Here is a 10652-nt window from a genome sequence, read left to right on the forward strand (position 1 = left end):
AGCAGCACTTGAAAATGTTAACACGTATTCTATAGCACTAATCCTTTCTTAATCCCTTATGCAACTAATCAGTACATCAGCCCAACGTATCCGTACTACGCGCCCACACCGTCGATCATCCACACGATGCAAATGGGCGATTCAGAGCAGGCCAGCACGGCGGCCTCTCCGGATGAGGCGTACACCACACAGTATCAGCATGCTCCGAAGTAGAGATCCAGATCCGGGGCATCCCGTCAGATCTAGATCATCACAGCCGCCACCAGATAAAAAAGTAGTCTTCAGTCATCATCATTTGCCGTCGTCGCCATCACCAACAACACAAGATACAACCACGACCACCAAAGGATGAAAAATGTCGCCGGCGCAGCAACAACAACAACAACATCCGCTTGGATGTCATCATTAACGGAAATGATTTGCGTAAAACGAAAGATGCACGACCAGCAGAAACGATTCTAAGTCGAAGTAGGATGTTCTAACAGGAAAAAAGAAACATTATTTTATCAGAACATGTCTGATAATAGCAAAATGCCAAACACGGTTAAAAATGAAAATTAAAAGATTTCGGATGTTTCGGGACGTTAAGACCCCAAAATACCGAACAGAGAAAAAAAAACATAACCGTTACCTCATTTGAGACGGGAGAACACTGATTTTTACATAAGACTTGAAAAAAAAACAAATACCGTAATTCAAAGAATTCCACAAGGATAAGCCAATCAACCACAGCCGCGTGTATCGATGCATAGTGAAGAACTTTAAAAAAAACAAGACGTGCACGTTAGTAGTAGTGAAGGGATTTTCCGTTTCTCGTTAGCCACAAAGTGCAAGCAGAACAGTGCGCTTTCCAAGTTACACCATCATCACCAGAACGGAAGATGATTGGATATAGTGATTGTTACTTTCGTTTTAGTATTCTCTCCCCTAGAAACACTGAAAAGTGTTGCAGCGAACAAACCCAAACACTGTGTTCGAGGAGCGAACTAGTTTTCAGCATCTGATGCGTCGACTCCTGCCGGCTGGGAAACGAATCCTTATTCTGTTTGTTAAGTTTATCTTTTTTCTTTTTGTTTAGTTTTGTTCTTTCCGAAAGATGCTTTTTTGTTTTCCACACATTATTTATTTCACCATCTCTGCGGTAGCAGAGAGCAGTGTCTGTTGAGAGAAGAAAAAACTCGAAATCGAACGAGAAATATTGAATATTATGCAAAAAAAACGAAAGCTAGTTGAGAAGCATATCTTTACGCAATAACGAGAAAACCAAAAACGTAAAATAGTGGAGGAAATAAATAAAACGAAGGGAGACATTCTCGTAGCTATTCCCCCGCTAGAGAAGAGTATTTAAAAAAAGCTGGATAAAGAAACGAAAGCAACCTCCCAACGGTGAGCTGGTTCATATAATTCGGTGACATCAAACCTTATCAGCCAATGCACAGAGACCTTATTTCTACGTTTCAATGTGACGATTTAGCGTTGTCTTCAATCTGCCCCCGTTACACTACGCCAGAGACGACATAAGATTAAAGTAATTTCCACTTTTCCCCTGAGTTGACACGAGAAAACTTGAAGTCGCGGTGCAGAGCGTGCAAAAGATATCGCAAAGAGATGTAGATGAGAGAGAAAGAGAGATACAGAGTTAAGCAAGTCGCTATTTAGGGTAATTTTTTAATTTATTTTTGTCCTTTAAGAAAGCAAAGCAACTGGTTAGATTTTTTGAAAATTTTGACATCATGGCGTATGTGAGCAGGAAGAGAGATAGAAAGATAGACAGAGAGAGAGAGACAGTGAGAGAAAGAGAAAAAAAGAGAGAAAGACATCCAGAAAGTGGTGAAGGGGCTCTGAATGTATACAGGAAGTGCGAAGCTCTCGGAACAGAAAAGGAATGCTAGTTCATAATTTTAGTTTCTAGTTCTTAGATAGACCGATTTAAAAATTTACTATTTAGGTGACCCTGCGCACATTCGCGTAATTTGCGCGAAGAGCAGAAAATGTGAACGCAAGAAAAGAAAGTAAAAATCATTGCAAAAAGAGAGATAGCGAAAAAAATATAAATCGCTTGATAGGAAGAATGGAGATAAAAAATCGGAGGCCGTTTTATGAAAGCTAAATGTTTTTTTTTCTGATGATTTTTTGAATTACGTAGTTCTATTTTTGTAGTGTTTAAGCGATTAAACTGAAATGGCAGATGACCCGGCTGATTGAGATCGATAGAGCGTAAAGACAGACATGAAGAACAAATCCAAAAGAAATGCGAGGAACGTGAATTGAGAACGACTGTGTTAGTAGAAACGAAATAGAAGAAAAGCTAGGAAAAGGAAGAAAAAAGATTTTTTTTTCTTCACTTGTAGTGTGAATATTAATCTGTAAGATGGAAGACGATAGAATTTGAATAAATTACACCCGGTAACGTTGCATGACGAGACTAAGTCTGCACTAGCCGCAGTGAAACAAAGCGAAAATAAATTCCAGTGCTCGCGAATTTTTTTTTTAATTATTAATCGATAGAGCTCACAATTGTGAATGTTTGTTCTTTGCATAATTTCGCCTGCTGGTTTTCATTACACCACAGGAGGTTTTTGCCTTTTCGAACAATCTTCGTAAACCTAACGGAAAGAAAATGTCCCCCAAATATGTTTGAATTAGCAGTTGCTTTTCAAATACTGAATATTTCTAAACCTGGGAAACTTCTAAGAATCATTGTTTTGCTCTAATTCTCAATTTATCTTGAATCACACTAACATCAACCCGTTTTAGTGACGTTTCTCGGGTGCACATAGTACCACGGGTGTCACAACTTCTTTTGCAAATTTGCGTTCCGATACCAGACTCTGCCAAACTTTCAATACTCGAAGTCACCTTTTTTTCTTTTGAGCCTCTTAATTTAAGATATAAAAAGCAATCTTTGAACCATGGATTCAACCGGAATCTAAAAATATAATTTGTTATATTAGAGCAATGATATTTGTAAAATCTTCAGTTTAAAATACTGTTTCAGTCTGTTGGTGTTTTAGAAAACCTGACAATCACAAGTGCAATACAAAGTACACATTCAATGAAAACTTTTCTAGAAGGTAAATACCGTTTATTTTGCTTTTCCTCGGTTGATTCTCTATGTTTTCACGACTTATTTCATTTTTAGTTTGTTTTTAGCCCAAGACATATCCCTTCTCAAGCTGCGAAAATGTTGCTACGGACGTCTGTAACTCAGCATAAAACCGGCAAACAATCTCGATGTGGCACGGCACAATCAGAAAAACGCAAATAAACAATACTACCAGGACAGAATCTGAAGAATAACAAAAAAATTGTGCCTTCTCACAATTTTTCGTAACATTTCACACATATTTCCCTATGCAAGCGTGTTTGTGCAATGCTATAAGCAACACGGCACTTGTTATCATGAAGTTCGTCAGCGTACGCAATCGTGAAGCTCAAAGCCCCACGTTTATACAAAACAAATAAAGTAAAATTAACTGAATATTGTCGTTGTAAAGACCAGTAAACCGAAGAGCAAAAAAAGTGTTAAATGATGTAAAGCGCAAACACACTGATCAACAAGTCGCAACAGAGATTCAAGCGAAATCAACCAACAAAGGAAGAAGAACGATTCAATTTTTCTACACAAATATTTTTGAAAATCCCCTTTTGTCGAATTGTTGAAATGATCATCGCGAGCCAATGAACTTCATTCGCCTGAAGAAAAGGAAGCCGAAACGTAACAGGCAAATAACTAAGACAAATATACATGTGTGCGTGGAAACTGTTATTCTCACCTCGTCGAAAACCTGTATGTTAACGAATATTAAGAACAAAAATGAGTCAACAGCAAAACAAGAACAGCAAAGCTATAAACAAATCAAGATGATATATTTTCGAAATCAAAGTCAGTTTGGCGAAATCCTGGCTCTCTGGTATCCGAACTTTGAATGTTCCCCAGAGGAGGCCCGAAAAGATGAAAAGCTGATACATTCAGAAAAATTTATAAGTAAGCTCGTTGCACGGGTGAACAAATAAAGTTAGAAAACCACACTACAACCAACAAATGACATTACCCCAACTTCAACCCATTTTCGCGTAAAACTTACAGTAGTCGAAAACGAAACAAACAAAAAACCATTGGTTTACGTCCCACCCAATTGCCATCTTTGTTGGCTCCAAAAAATGCTGCATAGTGGATTAACCTTTTTGTGCACAAAAATAGATAGTGCAATCTAGAAGCGCAAAACCTCTAAATTTTAGGAATATTATCCAAAATCTGTCTGCTCTGGGTGACCTGCAGTGCGTACTACTAGTAATAATCAAGCGATTCACCGATTATTTATTGCATATATACACAATATAGGACGATTATTGTTTTAGAACATAAAAGATTTAAAACGGCAAAGAAAGAAAACCGCTATGTGATAGTATTTTCAAACTGTGATACGAATATTATTTTTTGTTTGTTTATTCAAAGAAAAGAGAAAGTCATCAATATTGTATAGCTTATTTATCGACAAACTAAAACAAAATGAGAATTCATAAGGTGTACTAACCCACTTATACGCTCTAGTCCACGAACCACACTCACACTCGTTTTTTTTTTTTTTTTTTGTTAGCCTCTCTTGGAGACTTTGTTTGATACAATGTAATATAAACTACTTATTGGACGCAAAACGAAACCATTTTTTCCATATGAGTGTGTCGTATCACTCACTGTTCTCTTGTTTTAGGGATGATTCTTAAACGTAAGTAACGTAATATTCAAATTATATAACAAACTAAAGGGTTTTAGCACGCACTGTTTGCTCAGTAATTAGAGGAAAATTGCTATTCCAGTTGCACTGTCCATTGCCTGTACTAAAATTGTGATCTCTATCCGGCACCCGGGAGATTCCATCTTTGCCCAGGACATCTCTTTTATAGTGTAAAAAGATTAAATCGCCAAACTATACCGACAAACTTATTAGTACTTTTGTCTATATGTCATTGATTTACAAACTGTAATAAAACACTGCTGAATCTTTAGAGAACACTCAACACACAAACTATTAACTAAAGTAAAACAAAAAAAAAACAAGACAACATGAGAATCTTCCATCTTCGAAAACACTTAACAAGAACACTATTAAGGAAAGTATACAATAAATACCTTTATGGGAAATAAATATAAAAATGAAAAGTTATAAGAAATGATTACCAAATGACTGAAAATATATAAAAAAAAAAAAACAAAAACACAAAGGCGCAAATATAAGCAAACCGAACACTAATTGTTGAAATTGTATGAAAAAGTAATGTCTGACGGTACGACACCACTCCGTTCATCACTAAAGTTTTAAGCTATATTTTCTTATTTATCAGAAAGAGGAAATCAAGAACCCAATCAAATTAGTGATGAACTTCAGAGACAGAGACAGCAAAGCAGACTATTTTTACGTATACATTTAGTACAGAATGAATGAACTCGCAGAGAACAAAAAAAAATCAGATGAAATAAAATCCATTGACTGTACCCTTATACATACACACGCAACATACATTCAAATCACTGAGAAAAAGAAGATGCCGAAGAAAGAGAAAAAGCAGGAGAGGTAGCACTTTACACATTGCGAAGAAGTTTTATTTTATTTATTACATGAGAAAAAAAAATCCCACATGAATGTCTTGTTTGCGCGAGTACTTATAGAAATCAAAGACAAACAAAACCCGTAGTAAAAAACAGCAGCAGCAGCAGCACTGCAGGTAAACTAATATTAAACAACTGATGCAGCGAGATGAAAAAAAAAACAGAACAAATTCCACAAATTGAATCAAAAAACCATCGTAGAGAGTGGCACGGTTTCGCACGTGACTTTTTTGGAACCATTTACCTTTTAACCCAGCAGAACGTTACGATTGTAGAAAAGTAAAAAAAAAACAAGCAAGAATACTTGCGAATTCCTTATAGACACTATTGATTTTTTCGGTGAGAAAAGGATAAAAATCAACAATGCAAAACCGTTTAGAGCAACTATTTAAAATTAATTGCTGTTAATCTTGTTTGTTCAATGCCGTCGCGGGTCACCTGCACTAACATCACAGCCCAAACGTGAGATTGCTCGAGCAATCGAACGCGGACAGGACAGCATTAACTGCGTTTGAATTCATGTATGGGAAGTATCCTAAAAGTGTTGTTCGGAAACCACAATGGGTTTATTTTTTCGCCTATTGAAATACAGGAAAATCGTCACGGAAGATTCGATTTCGTTCGCATACGAACTGTATAGCTTCTCGGTAGTAATTGAAGTATTGGTTTTGCAAGTTGAAAAACAAAAATAAAAAAGTAGGTGAAATAAAACCCTTAGAGAAAAACAGTAGCAGTAGAATAGGATGATGCGGTAAGAAAAACAGAGGATTAAGTAGCTGAAATGAAAAGTAGCTTTAGGCTTAAGAAACAATTAGCTTTTAAGAAACAAACCACACACACACTAAACGTAAGTGCAGCGCAGTGCAAGAAGAGAAAGTAGGAATAAAACAAATGAAATGATTTTTTATAGTTTGTAAGAAAATATTTAGGATAAAAAATTGTTTAGATTAGAAAAGCTGAATACAACCGGGGAAATTTTGACAAAAAACTATGTTCCATCTTTTGAAGATTTTGGTTTCCTAAATTAAAACCTAAATAAAAAGAAATATTGAAAGAGCGACATAAATAAACACACTCTGATTCCTAAACTAGACGGAAAACAACATATGCAAACATCTTCCATTATTTTCCCGTTACGTATTTGTATAATGTTCATAAAAACACACTCGTTTTTCGCATAAAATTTCAATTTACAGTTACAAAAATCGCGAGCGGGGCTTCCACCTTCGTTTAAATCCTTAGTTTTTTTATTACAATTACCTCATTTTGCACCGTGATTGTGATTGAACGATGAAAAAACTCCACTTTAGGGCTGAAAATTTGTTTGATCTAATAGTTATCTGCATAAAAGAAAATATTACAACATATAGTTCAGTTTAGTACGATCTTTCGAAGACTTGATTTCTCGATCCAGAAGGGAGTAGCTAAAATTGCCCATGATTAAATAGAATGAAGGAGAACTTACGTAGTTGAAAGACTACAGCTGAAGATTGACGCTTGGTGACACGGATTGATTTTTTAGGCTTAATGATGTTAAATAAAAATTAGTATTAACAATGAAAAAAACAAAATTTTTAGGATTAAGAATAAAAATTTAAAACAGATGAAAAAACAACAAAAAAATCTGGAAAGTAAAAGGTTTACAAAAAGAAAAATTTGCGATGAGTAGAAGAAAGTAAAAAAAAAACTGTAGCGAAAATGAATGCAAAGAAATGTCGAAATGGAAAAATGAACCTAATTTTAAGTGACAGAGAAAAAAAGAGAGGAAACTCTTTAGCTTCTAAGTGAAAATGAAAGAAACCCTAGCTTTTAAGGCAAAACTGACAGAAAAATAACAGCAAGAAAATAAAAAAAAGGCGATAAAGAACAGCAGCTCTTCTCATTTATATCACTTTCATGTTCCTTCAATTGCGCACGTGTCGTTCAATCGAAAATTTCTTTGGGATTTTGAGTTCTTTCGGTGCAAAAATAACTGAAGATCAATCAATTGAATCCGAAAAGCGGACTTGAAGGCCAAACAACGCTCTTGTTCCGGCATCATAAGAAAGCTTCGTCGGAAGGCCCGCAACGGACCTTTCTCAAATGGTCAAAATTTTTTGTTAGTTCATAACACTAGTCAACACAGGTGCTCTCCAAAAGCTCAAACCGGAAAAAAATTGTTAAATCAATTGGGTTGTTTAGCTATTCACGGATTTCTGATTTTTATATACCAACCAAAAGTGTGTGATTTTCTGAGCAAAACTTAATTATTTGAACATTTTTATCATTGTCCTTCGATTTTTAAATGAAGAATTAAAATTGCTCCAAAAACAACGAAATCACGTCAAGTTAAGGCTTCAAATGGTGAGTTGACAACCTGGAACGAGCGAGCGACGTAATCCGGTCCTCACAAGCTATTATCTCACGCCTCCACGAGTCACATGATCACAATAGACTGCCAGCTGAAACATGGACACAGCTGGTTGGCGTAGCCTGGGCAATGTTGTCAATCCGGCAATAGCTAAGTGAGAAGGTGCGACGCGATCATTGGCGCGCTAACCATATTCCGGCGGTAGAGGAAATGCTTCGCCAACCTGAGCGTCTGTTCACCAAGATGGTTCGGCTCAAAACAGCGTCTGTTCTCCATGTTAGGGGCGGCTGATCGACATCCTGGTGTCAGCGTGGGACTCTAAACAGTGCTGACACGATGGTCCTCCGGCGAGACAGGGGGTTGGTGCAGGCCTTACAAGCCAGCCGTAAAAAACATCAGTACAGGAAGCAAACAATGTAAATTCGGACCGGAACAATCGGCATAGACCCAGGCAACGAAAACGGACTAACGATTGGAAACTCGGATCATGGAACTGCAAGTTCCTTCATTTTTTGGGAAGTACCCACATTCTTTCCGACTTATTGAGGGTCCGCCAGTTCAACATTGTAGCGCTGCAGGAGGTATGCTGGAAGGGAGTATGCGGCAAAACACACGAGCTGGGCACAGCTTTTATTCTGATGGGTGAAATGCAGAAGCGCGTGATTGGGTGGTGGCCAATCGACAACAGAATGTGTAAGTTTAGGATTAGAGGCCGTTTCTTCAACGTGAGCATAATGAACGTGCACAGCCCTCGGAAGTAACGACGACGATAAGGACGCCTTTTACGCGCAGCTGGAGCGTGCACACGATAGCTGCTCAAAAAATCGATATCGGAGATCTTAACGCTCAGGTAGGCCAGGAGAAGGAATTTGGACCTGTTATTGGGAAGTTCAGCGCTCACCGGCTAACGAACGAAAACGGCCTTCGACTAATTGACTTCGCCGCCTGCAAGAACATGGCCATACGTAGTACCTACTTTCAGCATACCCTTCCATATCGGTACCTGGAGATCACCACAACAGACCGAATCACTAATCGATCACGTTTTGATTGATGGAAGGCACTTCTCTGATATTATCGACGCTCGAACCTACCGTGGCGCAAACGTCGATTCTGACCACTATCTTCTGATGGTCAAAATGCGCCAAAGACTTTTGATTGTCAACAACATCCGCTACCGTCGTCCGCCTCGGTATGACCTGGAACGACTCGAATTTCTCGAAGTCGTTACTGATTACGGGCAAAGCTTTGAGGCAGCACTGCCGGAAGAGGGTGGACTCATCGAAGCCCCTCTAGATGACTGCTCGAGTATAGTAAAAGCAGCTAAAAACAGCGCAGCGGAAGGTGCCATAGGATTTGTCGAGAGGAATCGACGTAACGGCTGGTTCGACGAAGGGTGTCAGACGATTCTAGACGAGAAAAATGCTGCGCGGGCATTGATGCTGCAGCAAGGGACCCGTCAAAACGTGATGCGAATTAAACTGAAGCGAAGACAGCAAACCCATCTGTTCCGGGACAAAAAGTGCCGCCTGATAGTGGTGGAGTGTGGAGAAATAGAGCAGCTGTATCGTTCGCAAGAAACACGTAAGTTTTACAAGAAACTGAACGTATTCCGCGCCGGCCTTGTGCTGCGAGCCGAAATGTGTCGGGATAAGGATGGAGGAATCTTGACGGATGAACTTGTGGTGATCGACAGGTGCAAGCAGCACTTCAATGAACACCTGAATAGCGCAGAGGCAGAGGACCAAGACGGCAGTAGGAACGACTTCGTCAGCACAGCGCATGAGAAAGACATTTCGACCCCTACGATAGATGAAGTTAAGGATGCCATCAAGCAGCTCAAGAACAACAAATCAGCTGGAAAAGATGGCATTGCAGCGGAGCTTATCAAACTGGGCTCGGATAGGTTAGCTTCCTGTCTGCACCAGCTGATAGTCAGGATCTGGGATATAGAACAGTTACCGGAGGAGTGGAAGGAAGGAGTGATATGTTCAATATACAAGAAGGGCGACAAGTTGGAATGTGAGAACTATCGAGTGATCACGATTCTCAACGTGGCCTACAAAGTGCTCTCCCAGATCGTCTTTCACCGTCTCTCGCCGCTAGCAGGGAGGTTTGTTGGAAGTTATCAAGCTGGTTTTGTGGGTGGGCGATCGACAACGGACCAAATCTTCACGCTGCGGCAGATCCTCCAAAAGTGTCGCGAACACTAAGTCCCCACGCACCACCTATTCATAGATTTTAAGGCCGCCTACGATACTATCGACCGTGTAGAGATATGGAAAATCATGGACGAAAATGCTTTCCCTGCGAAACTAACAAGACTGATCAAGGCCACGATGGATGGTGTGTGAAGATTCCGGGTGCGTTATCAAGCCCGTTTGAAACAAGCAAGGGACTTTGACAAGGCGACGGTCTTTCCTGCCTCCTGTTCAACATTGCGCTTGAAGATGTAATGAAACGTGCGGCCTTTAACATGTGAGGCACGGTTTTCAATAAATCCAGCCAGTTCATCTACTTCACTGATGACGTGGACCTTGTCGGAAGGAAGTTCCAGGCGGTTGCTGAACAGTACACCAAACTAAAACATGAAGCAGAATAGGTTGGATTGAAAGTAAATACGTCAAAGACCATCTGCTAGCAGGAGGAACCGAGTGCGATAGGGCTCGCATAGGCAGTAACGTAATAATT

General features: G+C 39.1%; 1 protein-coding gene across 3 annotated transcripts in view; it reads left to right on the top strand.

The window, feature by feature from the left end:
• The window catches only part of LOC129723962 (protein alan shepard), a 425406-nt gene extending 418467 nt beyond the window's left edge, over positions 1-6939 (top strand). For all 3 annotated transcript variants that reach the window (XM_055678477.1, XM_055678476.1, XM_055678478.1), the window contains exon 12: positions 73-6939. In XM_055678477.1, coding sequence (XP_055534452.1) covers positions 73-213 — 141 coding nt within the window. In that variant the 3' untranslated portion in view covers positions 214-6939. The remainder of the gene's footprint in view (positions 1-72) is intronic.
• The last annotated feature ends 3713 nt before the right edge of the window (positions 6940-10652 follow it).

The sequence above is a fragment of the Wyeomyia smithii genome, chromosome 2 (assembly GCF_029784165.1).
Source record: "Wyeomyia smithii strain HCP4-BCI-WySm-NY-G18 chromosome 2, ASM2978416v1, whole genome shotgun sequence".
Taxonomy (NCBI): Eukaryota; Metazoa; Arthropoda; class Insecta; order Diptera; family Culicidae; genus Wyeomyia; species Wyeomyia smithii.